Here is a 15,407-nt window from a genome sequence, read left to right on the forward strand (position 1 = left end):
TTGATGTCTCGACATTCTCAAACAGTCTGCTCATAGTGTTGTAGCTACAATAGCACGGTGTCGCAACATCTAACACCCTTGTGTTGTGACACCAATCATAGTTTCGATACAATTTACTCCAAATGTTAATTCATCAACCCCTTACATAAAACCTCTATAAAATATTAATAAAATCTAGTCCTAAATGAAAAAAATTAAAAATCCAAAAATCCAAATTCAAATCCATAAATTCAAATAATATACACAACCACCAAATAGCCAAATAATTTAAAAATGTTTTTAGGCCAATCATCTGTGCCCCCATGAGAATCCATCAAATAAGTGTTATATGCTTGACTTCTCCACTTTTTCCACAAGTTAGTCATCTGTCCCTTCTTCCTAAAACACCGCCAAATCTTCAGATCTTTCCTAAGCTTCTTCCCTCATGGTTGCGAATGTACACCTAAAATTTCAAACCACTACAAATACCATTGATCAGGTCTATTAGTATGATGAGAATTTGATGAATTAAGTGAATGACAAGCACTAATAGGATAAAAACAATTTCTCATTTCTGAATAGGAATTAACACATTTGAATACCTCTACATCACCATTGATTTTTATAATGAGCTCTCTTTTTTCTACATCAATGGTGGATTTAGAAATGGCCAAAAATGGCCTTCCTAAGAATGGAAATTTCTAAATCTTCCTCAAAATCTAGCACAATAAAGTTAACCGAAAAAACAAATTGACTAACTTTGACTAACACATCCTCTAACACACCCTTAAGATGCATTAAAGATCTATCAGCAAGTTGCATGGTAATCGAAGTATCTCTTTACTCCCTTAAGCCTAATATATGATAAATATAAAGAGGAATTAGATTAATGCTAGCTCCTAAATCACAAAGAGCTTTCCCAAAATTTACTCCCTCTATCTTTATATGTATAGTAAAGCTTCTAGGGTCTTTAAGCTTAGGAACAATTTTCCTAGCAATAATCGCACTACACTCGACATTCACAACTATTTCTCGCCCTAACCTATCCTCTTGCACCTAGACATTATTTCTCTAAGGAATTTAGTGTACTTTGGCATTTTTTCAATTAATTCAAGTAAAGGTAGATTGAGTTTCAACGATTTAAATATAATTAGAAAACTTAAAAATCCTTCATCATCCTTTCTCTTTGTCTCTTCTAACCTAGTTAGAAATGAATTTTTTTCTCATACTAGGTTGATCATCCTCTTCATCCTTATTGACCCCTATTTTGAATTAGGTATTGGGGTATCGCCCATCTTATCATCTATAACCACATTGGTTTACCTAATCGGGTCTTTCACTACTGTTCCTGAACAAAGAATAATAGCTTTCACATGCTCCTTACCCTCCTATTTAAGGATATTCTCAATATTACTAGGGATGCTCGTGTTGTCATTTTTTTGCAACACTTCAAGCATTTACTCCATTTGAATTTGCATTTGACACAGAGTTGCATACATTAAATGCGTCACTTCTTCCAGCTTGTTCACTCGAATGGTTATCAGAAAGGTGGGTTTTCTCTTTTTCTCTTGGGGTCTAAAAGGTTGTGGAGGTTGGTATGGAGGAGCCCGCCTACTGTGGTTAAGATTTCTTGTTCCTTGTGTAATAGCCCGATTTTAGGCCTAGTCGGAACAGTGGTTTCGGGACCACAAATCCGACGAAAAAAAATGTAATGGCCTGAATTTTCAGAGGTGTCGGAACGGTGATTTGAGATCACTAAATTCGACAAATGGGTAGAAAATATTATTAATTTAGTAAGTATAAGTTAAATGTGAAGTTAGGAAAATTTTTGAAATAGTGAATAGTGCACTAGAAATAAATATTAAAATAATTAGAATCGAAATGAGGTATCAAGACCTCGGGGATTTTAAACCGAGCCATAAATATTTTTATAAATATTTATGGAGTGTTAAAAAGTTAGTATTAAAGTTTCGTTAAGAAATTTTAAAGTTCCGATAATTAAGTGAACAAAAAGGACTAAATTGTAACAAATGCAAAATTTTGGGAAATGATTAAATAGCTTAAATGATAAAAAGAAGAGGGCTTAAAAGGAAAATAGACCCAAGGTCTATTTGGGCTGGACGGCAAAGGCATGAAATCAGCAAGAAAGTAAGAATAATTAAGGGCAAAATTGGAATATTGCAAAATTTGCTTAATAAAGTTAGGACCAAAGTGGAATTTTCTAGATTTCTCTTCATTTTTCTGAATTCTCATCAGCTAAAACACCATGGAAGGGCTTCTTCAAGCTGCTTCTTCATATTTTTATTACAAGTAAGTTCAATTCTTGACTATTTCTTGAAATTTTTGTATTTTTATGACTTTTACAACTAGGCCCACTTGTTAAATTCATTAGTTTTTAATTTTATGAAAGAAGTTGAAAGTTGATATGAATATGTGCTGGAATTATATGATGATTTATCATGAAATTAGAGCTTTAAATTGTTCATATGCTGATTTTATTGAAAGAATTGAATAGAAAGTGAATGTTTGGGACCTAATAGTAAAAGAGTTTGAAGATAGAGTTATATGTGGAAATTCTAAATTTCAATAGTTGTGTAACAACTTATAATGTCTAGGTAAAGTATTAATTCATAAAATTAGATTAATTGAGGGGTTAATTGAGAAAGGACCGAATTGTATAAACTGTGAAATTTGGGGAAAAATGGAAATCAACATTTTGCACTAAAGCGGTTTTGGACAGCAGCAGTAGTGTAACTTTGAAAAATCACCAAAATTTGTAGAGATTGAATTAGATGATGAATAAAATATGAAACTAAAGCTTATTGAGTCTAGTTTTTTATAAAAGAAATGGTGTGAGCAATGGAATTGTAAATCATTAGATATAATAGATTTTGTGAGACAATATCAGAATGAATTCGGGTTCCCCTGTTCTGACTTTGGAAAATCATTAAAAATTTTAAAAAAATTATTATGAGTTATAATTTATATGGTTAGAATCCTTAATGAGTCTATTTTTATAAGAAACAAATGAAAACATCATCCGAATTCTGTACAATGAGATAATTACTTTTTAGTGAAGAGTGGTCGGAACTGTCAGACAGCGAAACAGGGGAAAATTTAAAGAATAAACTGTACTATTTGGCTGAACCAAAAATTCTGGAAATTTTATGGTATCAAGATATTTGAGTCTAGTTTCAGGGAAAATTAACAGATCTTAATTTGGAGCTTTGTATCTCCGGATAAAAATAATTTAGTGACTCTAACTCGGATAAACAGTTTTGAATATACATGTGAGTGAATAGTGAAATTATAGCTAATGTTGTTAAGTGTGTTATACACATTAAGGATGTCGAATGGAGAGGAGGAGGAGGAAAATTGGGAAATATATGAATGATTTGTGTATAATTGGTCATATGCTTGATTTTATTTGATAAACGATGAAATAGAAATAATGCTTATATTTGTGCATTATTGGTCATGGTTTAAGCTCATGTGTGAAAATAAAAGTTTCATAGTATGTGTGTATGGTATATTCGGTGTATGATTTGGCATGAAATAATGTCATGAATGGTTTATGAATTAACACATGTTGGTAAGCCTGATACATGAATAAATGTTGTGCTCATCCATGCTTATAATGCTTATGCTATACGTGTATTTGGCTAACATATTTGATGTATATGCTTAGACTTTGGCCAAGTAGTGGCTAGATTATGCCACGTTAAATTTATAAGTTATGCATTGAAATGGTTTATCGTGTGGTTAGTTCCAAAAAGAGTCATGTTTAAATACACTAGCTTGCAACTATGGTTGAATGATATGCTTATATCTTGTGTGATGTGCATAGAAACAAGTGTGGAAAGATAATGAAATAATAAGTTCATATGGCTGAAATTTAATGATTAAATGTTAATTTCATGAATTATACAATGTATGATGAAATGTATTCATTTTTAAAATGAGAATAAAATAAAAATGTGAAAAAAATCGAATAAATGATCAAATTAAGCGGAACACCGGATTTGAGTACTTCTGATCAAGAGATAAAGTGATAAGTGGTAGCTTTAGCTACACTTATCTGATCAAGTGAAAAAGTGATAAGTGCTATACTTATCTGATCAAGTGAGAAAGTGATAAGTGTTAGCCTTAGCTACACTTATCTGATCAAGTGAGAAAGTGATAAGTGGTAGCCTTAGCTACACTTATCTGATCAAGTGACAAAGTGATAAGTGGTAGTTTTAACTACACTTATCTGATCAAGTAACAAAGTGATAAGTGATAGCTTTAGCTACACTTATCTGATCAAGTGACAAAGTGATAAGTGGTAGCCTAGCTACACTTATCTGATTAGGGACAAGTGATAAGTGATCATACGTAAGACCATAGTTATATTATGGCAAAGTGAAAGTGAAGTACTCAATTTTCCGTAACTGTTCCCTAATTTGATTAAGGATGGTAAGTGACAAATGGACCCAAAAGAATTAAAGTAAATGGATAAGTGGTAGTGTATTTATATCAGGACGATGTTGTTATTCAAGCTAAAGTGATATTTTCATTGCAAAATTGAGAATTTTATAAATGTGTTATTGAATGGTATAATCAATAAACATTGAGTTAAATGGTAAATACGTATTAGTGTTGAACTTGATGTCATTAAATTGTACGTGAATTAAATGGAAATTGCTAGTGATATGATCTAAATCGTGAGCATGAGAAATTGCGAATTGAAGGAAATGGAAATGAAGCATTGAATTGCATGAGTATGTATCGGGTCTCGTAAGACCTAATTATTATGATTATAACATTTTGAGGATATATTGTGAAAAGTTATAGGAGCATGTTAATTATTTTGAAAGTTTTAATTTAGATGAAATTTTATAACTCGGTTAACTACGTTTACAAGTGCATGTGTTTTGGTAATGCCTCGTACCCTATTCCGGTATTGAATACGGGTAAGGGGTGTTACACCTTGGTTGGAAGTTCCCCATTGGTTTCCTCCCCATTTAAGATTAGGATGATCACATAACCCTGGGTTATAGGTATTTGAATACGGGTCATCCATACAGTTTACCTCAACATAATTCTCCTTTTGTTTATTCCCCTAAATAGTGTTTTCATTCTCGTCACCTACATGGACTCCCACAAAACGGTGTTGGTCAGGAATATGAGGTCTATTCGAGCTAAATCCGAGGTGGTTAAGCCTCTCAAAGATTTTTTGATACTTATCTTCACCGCTGATTGTATTCATAGTCGGTAGTTTAGCTCTATACGTGAACTAATTAGTCAGCCACATATAAGAATTCATTTCTCTATCTTCGATGAGTTGGCAACCCTTAGCATATGTCTTAGACATGAATGCCCCCGCAGATGTCTCATCTAAACTAGACCTTAAATTTCCATCCAAACCATTATAAAAGGTTTTTAACTACAACCAATCCTATAGGCCAAGATAAATGCACTTACGTAACATTATTTTAAAGCGGTCCCACGCCTCATAAAGTGATTCCCCCTCTAACTGCCAGAAGTTGGTGATGTCCATCCTCAGCTTCATCGTCTTGCTTGATGGGAAATAATTTGTAAGAAATCGGTTGACGAGTTCCTCCCACTTTGTGATGGAATCTACCCATTACAAATCTAACTACATAAAAGCGTCATCACATAATGAAAAAGGGACAAGCCAAATATGAGTAGCGTCATCAAGTACCCCCATTATCTAGAGGTATCATATAGAGTTAAGAAGCACTTAAAATGTTGGTTAGGGTATTCATTCATCGAACCCTAAAATTGTAGATTACTCTGGACTATCTGGATCATCATTGGCTTAATCTCGAAATTATTGGCGTTGATCATTGGCCTATTGATATTGCCTTGCATAACATCTAAGTTAGGCATAGCATAGTTTATTAGTATATAGTGTGCCATTTGTCTTAGTCTAAATGAAGGACTGGGTTCCTCTACTTGTTGAACTTGCAACGATGGTTCCTCAAAAAGTGGGTTTTGTCTTAGTGGATCAACGTGTGATGGGTTCTTCTTAGGAAATAACCCCCTTCTCGCATTATGTAACGTTCTTTCGGCTCGGGATCAAATAGAATCAACTCGTTTCTGCTCCAATTCATACACTGAATGATAAAAACACAAGAAACTCAATCAAATTAAACACGTAAACAAACTAAAAGTTTAACAAAGGAAAATAAAACAATGCATAAAAACTAAAGCTTCATATCTATAATTTTAGAGTTTACTAATTATCTCACTACAAAGCATGCAAATTATCACCAAATAATTCAACTACCAAACACAAAATCTCTCTATCAACGAGGCCAATAACTTGACCGCATGTGCAGAAAATAAACAAATAAAACAATTTAAAAGCAGTTTGTAACTACAAGTATACAATGTCACATTGTAATATAGTTTTTTATTACAACAAAATACGAAAGTATTCCGATGATCAAACCCAAGGGATTTTCAATTGGTAAAAATGTTCGTCAAATTAATCAAAAATTAAGTAATTGCAAATCTAATCGATGCAGGAATTATTAATGCATCCAAATAAAAGGGATATTTAAGGTAATTCTGAATTAAGAAATAAAATAAACTAATCTAATTTTCTTCCCTATTACTTTGAACAATGCAAATGATAAGATGATGGTCAATTGATTAGTCAATTTCTAATTAAGCTAATAACTTATCCCGATTAAATCACTCTCTACTTTTAATTAGGAATCTCCTTTCAATCTCATCCTAATTCGAAATTACCAACTAAGCTCTCCTTTCGGTCTCACTGCCTGGTACAATTGTATCGAACTATCTAATGATAAACTCTCCTTACGGTCTCGTTTATCTAAATATTCCGCTAGAGACATCAATTCTAACATATTAAGAATTTCGATATAAAAGAACAACCAATCAATCAACATAGCTATCAACCTAATTTAACAATAAACTTAATCAATCAACCAACAAACAATTTAAGCACATGATTAAACTTAAAAACAAAATAATCATTTCATCAACCACTTGGTAGGCACAAGAAAATAAAAAGGGTAACTATTTAGAAAATGCTCAATCAATAATATGAATCCGATGAAGCACACGCTTTTAATCCATCTTCATTTGCAAAAATCTTCAATAGAAGAGAAGAAATAAAAAATATATATATATATATACTCTAAAATAAAATAAAATATTCTAAAAATAAGAAGAAAAGAGAAATTGTCTAATGGCTAAAAATCTAACATAATTTTCTACTCTCCCTAAAAAACCCTATAAAGTGCTATTTATAATCTTTTATAACTTAACCTAAAAAAGACAAGAATGCCCTTATTTAAAATTTAATTTGAGGCTTGTTCAACAGCGAAATGTTCTTCAACAATTTTCCTCATCAAGCTTCAATGTTGCTACACCAAGAACCTAATGTCGTGACATCATCAGTTCACTTGTAGTGTTTTGTTGTTGAAATTCAAGTTCTCAAAATGACAGATAGCTTCGGTGTCGCGACACCAAAGATCTGGTGTCACGACTTGGGGCACAGTGGCAAGATCTCTTTATGGTTTTGCTTAGGTCACCTCCTGCATAAAGCTCAAATTGATTGTTAAACTTCCAAAGGCATAGTTTTGTCATTTAGGTTAAAACACACACTAAAAATGCATAAAATTAAATTCTAAAATAAAAATCTAATAAATACTAAAAAAATATAAAATAAAGTCATAAAATGCTTAAACACAAGCTCATTAAATATAAAAAAATGACTTAATTTGTTAGATCAAATTATAACAGATCATATTCCTTTATCCATTAGCTTTTAAGATGACGTGTTAATCTGACAGGTAGAAAATACAGGAGAGTATATGATGTGTAGCAGATATAAATATCTATTGACAAGCTCTATGATGCCTAATCCTAATATGACTAATAGGGAATTATACAAAGATTGTGGAAGCTCAAGGTGCCCTCTAAAATAAAATTACAAATTGGAGACTATTACACAACTTTGCTCCTACACGTTGTTTAAGGACTAAATTGAAAAAAAATCAGAATAATTGTTGAATTCATGCTCTAAATAATGCATTCACCCAAATAAAAATTAAGGATACGGCCCAACTCAACTAACCCGAAATCAAGAAAGAAGAAGACGTTGAAGGCCATTAAAAAAAGAAAAAGAAAAGCCCAAGAAAGGTTTAAAATGGATTTGTTGAGAACAGTTGCAGGATCAGAAATAATGGAGCAGGAGGTGAAGGGCAAAGGAAGCGAAGAGCGATGGACAGGAGCCATAGCAAATCTCACCGAGATGGCTTCAAATCTCGATTCTCTTCAGAAATTACTTCTCAAAAAAGCTGTTTTCGTCGACGAAGATACCTTCGCCAAGGCCTCTCTTACCTCCGAACAAGCCCGAACCATCAAGGTTTTTCTTTTTGGTCTTAATTATTGAATTTGTGATCTGTGTTTTTATTGTTTTGATCTGAACATCATTAATTAGGTTATAATAATTTTTTGATCTAATCAATTGAAACCTGCTCTAGCGAGTTTAGGTCCTTGAACAAAGGGTGGAGACGCTTGAAAGAGAGGTAGATGCTGCAATCACAGCAGCGGCGAGTGCTCGTTCCGAGAAGCGACAGGCTGAGGCTGCGCAAAAGGCCGCCGAATTGCGTGCTCAAGAGGTTACAAAGGAGCTCGAGAACACCACAAGTACCTAAATCTCATCTCTTGTTTCTTCCCCCCCTCCCAATTTTAGGGTAATGATTATATATGTTCATATTGGATTTACCTTTTTTGATTGCAGAAGTATTTGAACTTCATATGGAAGAGTTGCGAGCAAAGCAAGAAGAGATCTCTAAGCGTGATAAGGAAATTAAACTACTTGAAGCAATAATTCAAACACTTGGCGGTAAAGATTCTCGCTCTTCCAACCTTGAATGAGGAAAAAAGAAATTTAAGGAAACAATAAAACTTAGTTTTCTCATCATACTACGTATCAATTTTTCTTTTTAGTGTAATGTAATCAGTTTATACAAATCTTTTACTGCCATCGTAACGAAAGTTTGCTTTGTATTTTCACAAGGGATTTTTTTTCCTTTTTTGGGGGGGGGGGGAGGAGGCTCTACCATGAAAATGAAAATGAAAATGGCTTTACTTGACCATACTGTGAATCAGGATTCAACATTTGTTAACACCAAATAGCTAACACAACCATCTCGATGCCGCACCCGCTTACGAAACTTGTTTGTATTTATGTCTCAAACATTTTGAATCGATTAAACCATCACTTATGCTTGCTTTACTTATCACCAATGTTATTAATTTGTTGCTTTACGATGACTAAGCCATTAAGGGTGAATTTGAATGGGCGGTGCGTTTACTTGCGGTCAGTGTAAAAACAGCGGTGGCGGTGAGATTAGATATTGTAGCAATACTGTAGCGTGAGACAAAAAGTATGCTAAACGCACTGTACCGCACCCAATCACCATCCAAACCCACCTAAGTCATTAGCAGTGTGATGGTAAGCTAATTATATCATTGATTCAGATCAAAATTTGGGAAAATTAGGCTGTAGATCACACTATTATGTTTAATTTTTATTTTTGTCACTTAACTGTAAAAAGTTTAATATAACCGCCATGTTTTCAATTATCTTTTTTATCTATTTTCGCCAAGTCAATAATTGAAAGGTAATGTGGCCTTTTATAAATTGACATAATAACAAATTTAGTCTTTCAAGTGTTAATTGTATTAGATATCCCTAAGTTATGACTCTCATTTTAATTTGGTCTCTCAACTGTAAAATATTTTAATTACATCCTTAAATTATAGATGTTATATCAATCAAGTTATTTTATTATTAAAATCGTTAATTTAGTTGTTAAGTAATATGTCAAATTTTATTTGGCATAATTTAAAATAAAAATTTTATAGAAAAATAAAACCTTGTCATGTAATTTTTAAAAGCAAAAACTAAAAACAAATTAAAAGCTCACAGTCAAGATTTTACAAAATATATATTTTTTTAATTTTCATTTTAAATTATGCTAGATGAGATATGACATTTAATTTAACGGTTAAATTAACGATTCTAATAATTAAAAGACTTTATTGATATAATCTCAATAATTTAGAGATGAAATTAAAATGTTTTAAATTTTAAGGTTAATTTAAAATGAAAATCATATTAATAAACTCTTTCAAAATTTGCATATTGTGTTGACTTCATGTTGATTCTAAAAAAAAGTGCTATATAAAAATGAAAATTCTTTTAAACCAATTAATATTCTACAACGTGGTGGATCTTGACACCCAATTTTGGAGTCAAATAAAGGATCACTTAAAGACTAAATTTATATATTTTTATTTAAGATATTTTATTATTGATTATTAATGTAAATACTAATAAAAATTAAAAATTACAAAATCATAAAATTTATTAACTCATAATAAACAAAACAAAATAGATGAATAATAGTATTACTTTAAATTGTGAGCGATGCTGAGAAAAATAAAATTGTCAAGGATTGGATTTGAAGCTTCTCAGCAATTTTTTAAAAAACTTTTGCAGTAAATATCAGCCATATTAACTAATTTACATATCAAAAAATTTGAAATAAATTACATCAACAATCACTCAACTTTGATCACAATGATAAAATAGAGAGAGAATCGGAGTAGGGAAGGGATGGTGGGGAAAAGGGAGAGTGACAAGAGAGCAGTGATAGGGGGAGAGCGGGATGAAAAATGACAACTCCGTTAAGTTTGTAACAAAAAATGACAACTTCGTTATATCTGTGACAAAAAATGATTAGTGTGATTGATTTATTATTTTTTTAAAGTTGAGTGACTGTTTTATTATTGAGATCAAAGTTGAGTAATAACTTATCTAAAAATTTATTGCGAGTGAAAAAGGAAAGCGGCATTATACAAATTGGTAGCTAAACCAAAGCGTTAACATTTTCACGAGGCCGGATCCTTTCTCGCTGACAATAAAACAAAGAGCGAAAACTATGAAGCCGGATTTTCATATAAAAAAGTGTTTTAAGCAAGTCCCTTTCTAATCCATTACAGCAACAATATTGTTTTAATCTGACTTTAAAAATTATGTTGAAAGATACACTCCTACAAAAACCACCTAAACTTCTCCAAATCAACCCTCAGTCCAATCCATATCATTTTCCTGTTCAATGTTACCAGCAGTCCATAGCTTTATAGTTCGATCATGAGAGACTGTCACAATATATCGCCCATCTGCCATGCAAAACACCAAATCAATGCTCAGTTTTCTTATATAGGATTAGTTGTATTGCTATTTGCTTGGTATTTGATAGTCAATAAGGGAGGATAGAAAATGAAAACATGCAAAGATGTTAACGCAAATGGTTATACAAAAAATAAAGATGACCACTAAATTTTCCATCGAATGAAGCTAAGAAATCATCCAGGTTAAAGGCAAAATAAGAAACTTGATGACCCTAACCCCCCTTTCCACCCTTGAAAGTGGTTAGGGGAGAAAAAAGAAAAGAGAACTCAATGAAGGGTCTGGGGCTTTTATTGCTTAAGCTTGATATCACCCATAGAAACAAAGGGAAGGTGCATTACTCACCCCCCCTCCTCTCTTTCCCTCCCCTCAGAGTCACTGCTAACATATGGTTTAAGTTGTTCCAATCTATAACTACTATAATACATCGTAAGATGTCAAAATACTTTAAAGCCAATGCTCACAGATTATGATCTAGAAGTTCTGGTGAAGGGAAGAAGAGTAATAACCAGCACCCAGCAGTATACAAATGAAAGAAGAGATCATGCTTTACTTATTCAAGAATAAATGCAAAAAGACGGAGAGGAAAAAGAGGAGAGATTCATGCATAATTTATTTAAATTTCTGAAAGTTACCTGCACTAATATCTGAAGCAGTGACTTTAGCTTCATGACCTGGTAAGCTTTTGACGGGCTTAAAATCTCTTCCAGACCAAACCTGGTAAATCACATTCAAAGCTTTACATGGCATATTAAAAAATTATACTTCAGTTATAAAGGCATTTGTGTTCAGAAAGGAATCGTACCTTTGCAGTCATGTCATAAGAAGAAGTGACCAAGTAATATCCCTCTTGAGGCTCAAATTTAACTTGTGATATAAGATTTGAATGGGCTGGTATGATATACAGGGACTTTTTCTTCCTCAAATCCCATATACGACAAGTGTTATCTTCACCACCTGTGGCTAGATGATAGCCATTGGGTGAAAAACTAGCACCAAGAACCTGGAAAGAGTGGCAGAGATATGCGGACTTTTAGCTATCAAATATCTTTCAACTAATAGAAAAAATTTCCTGCCTCCTAAAAACTTCTATAGATTTATGTTTAAGATATTAACAAGGCAATGCAACTAAACACTATGCATTCTACTTGTCTAATTAAACCTTAAAAACTTCAAAATAATTGTAGCAGCATTTCCTCCCATATCTGGGAATCTGGTGGAAAATTTAAAAAACTTGCTTTTGAAGCATTGAGGCCATTTGTGCTAAAATCAAAATTATTATTTTCCATGCATTACAAACTTCAAACCTGTAAGGAATCCATGTTAAATTTATATTAGTTACTACTAGGTATATTGTATGTGTCAGGTACTTCAGTGTATTCTTGCTACTAGGGCAACACAATATGCTACTCCTGCATGTAGCATTTGGAAACCATGACTGTAATAAAAAGTGAAAGAACTGCATAACCATGATGACTTACCGGCTTCACATGGCCTTCCAAAGCCAGAATACTTCTCCCAGTGCGCAGATCCCAAACACGAGCAAGTGCATCAAGTCCACAGGATGCTACTAAAGATCCATCTTGGTGGAAGGCAATTCCATAGACGCTCCTGCTATGACCTTCTTGGAGAAGCAACTCCATGCCAGTGTCTATGTCCCACAATCTCCATGTTTTATCAAAGCTTGTTGTACCAAGATACTTCCCAGAAGGATGGAAGGCAATACGTGCAAGGCGATCCAAATGGCCCCCAAATGTTTTCAGGAGAGATCCATCAGTGCTCCACAACTTTGCAGTTCGGTCAGCAGAAGCAGTTGCTAAAAGATCATGCACCGGAGAAAAAGTAACATCAGTTGCACGTTCTGTGTGGCCCTTTAAGGCAGAAACCTTGCTTACCCTAGGCATTGACCACAACTTAGCAACTCCACTCAAAGAGCTGCAGAAAAGGGAAACAATCAAGTTACAATCTTCTTGTCAACTTTAGTGGTTCCAAAACCATATTTTATAACTACCGTAAGAGGATCAAACTTAGCACTTTGAAGAACAGGAAATTTGAAGAATTTAAACTTGTGTCCACTCTTTTTTACAATGGAAAAACAAATTTGTAAACCAAAGCAAGAAAGGATCTCCATTAAGATTAAGCTTTATTGTTTAATGGAGAGAAGAATAACGAGTCGGAGTTAAACCAGGTGGCAAGAAGTTTTCCATCGCGTGAGAAAGAACAACCCGAAAGCGGTCTATCATCACCAATTTCACTGCAATCAAGAACCAAATTCCCTGCCTGCCTTAGAGCCCAATCAATTTCAGCATCCATATCTTCATCTGGATCATCCCTTTTTCTCCGTGCACGCTGAAGACGTGCAGCTGCCTTTACAATAGAGTACTTTGCAATATCAATTCTAGCATCCAGAAGCTCTTTTGGACCCTCAGTATAAAAGGGATATTCAATGTCTTCCTCAATGTCCTCTGCCTTAGCAGAAATTGCAGCCTCTTCCTCCTCGTGAGCTTTCATCAATTTCTCCAGTTGCCCCTCAGAATCCAGCTTTGCCATAATCATTCGCAGCCTTTCCCGTCTTTCCATCTCTCTTTCTCCAAAAAGTGTTATGGGTTCACCAAGTCGGCGAAGTCGAGTCCGGACAGCCATGTCATTAGTAGGAACTGCCAGTGCAGCAGCACGACGTTTCATCAAAAGTTCTTGCATTGCCTTTTCCTGCCGCTCTCGAACCAGTCTACTCTCTTCTGAGATCTCATATTCACCAGCTGTAGCTCGCCCATCAACCTCATGGTCAGAGTCTGAATCAACAGCTTTCACCTCACCATTTTGAGGCACAGGTGGTTTAAAGACGGGAGGGCGAACTGCAGGTATTGGAGCAATAGGTGGCACAACTGCCGGTAGTGGAGCAATAGTTGGAGGTACAACTGCAGGTGGGACCGCTGGAGGCTGAACCGGTGTGCTATTAGCTGTAGGCACCGTGGTTTCGCCATCCGGAACTGCAGCTGAAGTTGATGGACCGTTGTCATCATCAACTTCCATTGAACCTATCCAAGTGAAACTGAAAATTATTAAGTTTCAAATAGTACAGAAAAAAGAGGGTTGTCTCCATCAAGGCACAGAGCAAAGAAGCACGATTTAAACCGACATAAAGTTGTGAGTAATTCGAATCTAGACTACTTAAACTGAAAACATACCTAAAAAAAAAACCGTATCTACTAGGCTTGAGAGTCAAAAGATTTGATTGTTTAGAGACTGGTACTTTCTATTATAATGAAAAGGGTATCTTCGGCCGAACTTTTCTCCTTAATGAAAACCAAGCATATGAAAGTTTTATGTGTCAGACAAATCAACAAACACAAGGTGAGCGAAACTGCATCCTTATTAAAGCAACAAAAAGCATCCAAAGCAATTTGTTTTCCAGCAAAGTAATAGCCAAAATATATGTAAATGAAGGTTAAAATATTCATTTACTCATAAGAGTCAATTGTAAATAACAGGGTTCTTGTCCAGCGAAAACAATTAAGCAAAACCAAGTTAAGAAACAGTGAACAAATCAGAATTTAAACCTTATATCAATGCACAACGTCATTGCCAGACATACCTGGAAAGGAAAAGTTGCAGGAGATCGGGGAGTCGTTTGGGTGGCGAAGGAAAGGGGAAAGGGGGAAGGGGGGTGAATTTGAAAGAATTAATGAAAATTAAGGGGTTCAAACTTCCAAAACGAGTCAGTGAGAGAAAAGAAGGCAAAATTAAAGAAAGGTAACGCTGCCGTTTTTGTTAATGGTAGAGTAGAAGTTTTTTATTTTTTTTATATTGGTTAAAATATATTGTTAGTCCATGTACTTTGGTAAAATTTGAGATTTAATCTTTATACTTAAAAATTTTAAAATTAAGCCTATTTTTTTTAATTTAAAAATTCTACTCCAATCATAAGTATTTTCCATCGATTTTTTTAAAATTTTGATATGTTAATTAGGCTACTCTCATGTGATATGACATATGATTTACAAAAAAGAAACATATTATGTTGACAAATTTTAACGGAAACTACAACAACAATAATGATCGGAATATGATTTTTAAATTTTAAAAAATATGGGGTTTGAATTTTTAAGTTTTAAAGTATAGGATTAAATTTTAAATTCTATAGAAGTACAACGACTAACATCATATTTTAACCTTTTCTATTTAG

General features: G+C 33.7%; 2 protein-coding genes across 4 annotated transcripts; one reads left to right on the plus strand and one right to left on the minus strand.

Annotated features, from left to right (window-relative positions):
• The first annotated feature begins 1,466 nt into the window (after positions 1-1,466).
• On the plus strand, positions 1,467-9,036 carry LOC107929141 (uncharacterized). The gene is made up of 5 exons (XM_016860502.2): positions 1,467-1,527; positions 2,236-2,289; positions 8,184-8,383; positions 8,511-8,667; positions 8,762-9,036. The coding sequence occupies exons 1-5, from the start codon at positions 1,482-1,484 to the stop codon at positions 8,896-8,898; spliced, it is 594 nt and encodes a 197-aa protein (XP_016715991.2). The 5' UTR covers positions 1,467-1,481; the 3' UTR covers positions 8,899-9,036.
• Positions 9,037-10,966: 1,930 nt separating this feature from the next.
• Positions 10,967-14,997, minus strand: LOC107929129 (U4/U6 small nuclear ribonucleoprotein PRP4-like protein). Of its 3 annotated transcripts, XM_016860491.2 has the most exons (7): positions 14,817-14,979; positions 14,410-14,517; positions 13,407-14,259; positions 12,703-13,156; positions 12,027-12,224; positions 11,857-11,938; positions 10,967-11,211 (listed from the first exon to the last, which is right to left on the minus strand). In XM_016860491.2, exons 3-7 carry the CDS (start codon positions 14,252-14,254, stop codon positions 11,111-11,113), a joined length of 1,683 nt encoding a protein of 560 aa, XP_016715980.1. In that variant the 5' UTR covers positions 14,255-14,259; positions 14,410-14,517; positions 14,817-14,979; the 3' UTR covers positions 10,967-11,110. The 3 variants fall into 3 exon arrangements, with proteins under 3 accessions (XP_016715980.1, XP_016715971.1, XP_040964104.1); XM_016860482.2 differs by lacking the exon at positions 14,410-14,517 and having other exon boundaries at positions 14,817-14,997; XM_041108170.1 differs by lacking the exon at positions 14,410-14,517 and having other exon boundaries at positions 13,407-14,273.
• Between the last annotated feature and the right edge of the window lie 410 nt (positions 14,998-15,407).

This window comes from Gossypium hirsutum, chromosome D12, assembly GCF_007990345.1.
Source record: "Gossypium hirsutum isolate 1008001.06 chromosome D12, Gossypium_hirsutum_v2.1, whole genome shotgun sequence".
In the NCBI taxonomy this organism is placed as follows: Eukaryota; Viridiplantae; Streptophyta; class Magnoliopsida; order Malvales; family Malvaceae; genus Gossypium; species Gossypium hirsutum.

Excerpts from the sequence above, each read along its gene's own strand:
- LOC107929141 (XM_016860502.2), top strand. The coding sequence starts at position 1,482 with ATGCGTCACTTCTTCCAGCTTGTTCACTCGAATGGTTATCAGAAAG. Across the intron at positions 2,290-8,183 it reads TCTTCATATTTTTATTACAA|TTGCAGGATCAGAAATAATG; the intron begins GTAAGTTCAATT and ends TGTTGAGAACAG. Across the intron at positions 8,384-8,510 it reads AACAAGCCCGAACCATCAAG|GTCCTTGAACAAAGGGTGGA; the intron begins GTTTTTCTTTTT and ends TAGCGAGTTTAG.
- LOC107929129 (XM_016860482.2), bottom strand. The coding sequence starts at position 14,254 with ATGGAAGTTGATGATGACAACGGTCCATCAACTTCAGCTGCAGTTCCG. Across the intron at positions 12,225-12,702 it reads TGGAAGGCCATGTGAAGCCG|GTTCTTGGTGCTAGTTTTTC; the intron begins GTAAGTCATCAT and ends CACTCTTTCCAG. Across the intron at positions 11,939-12,026 it reads CTTATGACATGACTGCAAAG|GTTTGGTCTGGAAGAGATTT; the intron begins GTACGATTCCTT and ends GTGATTTACCAG.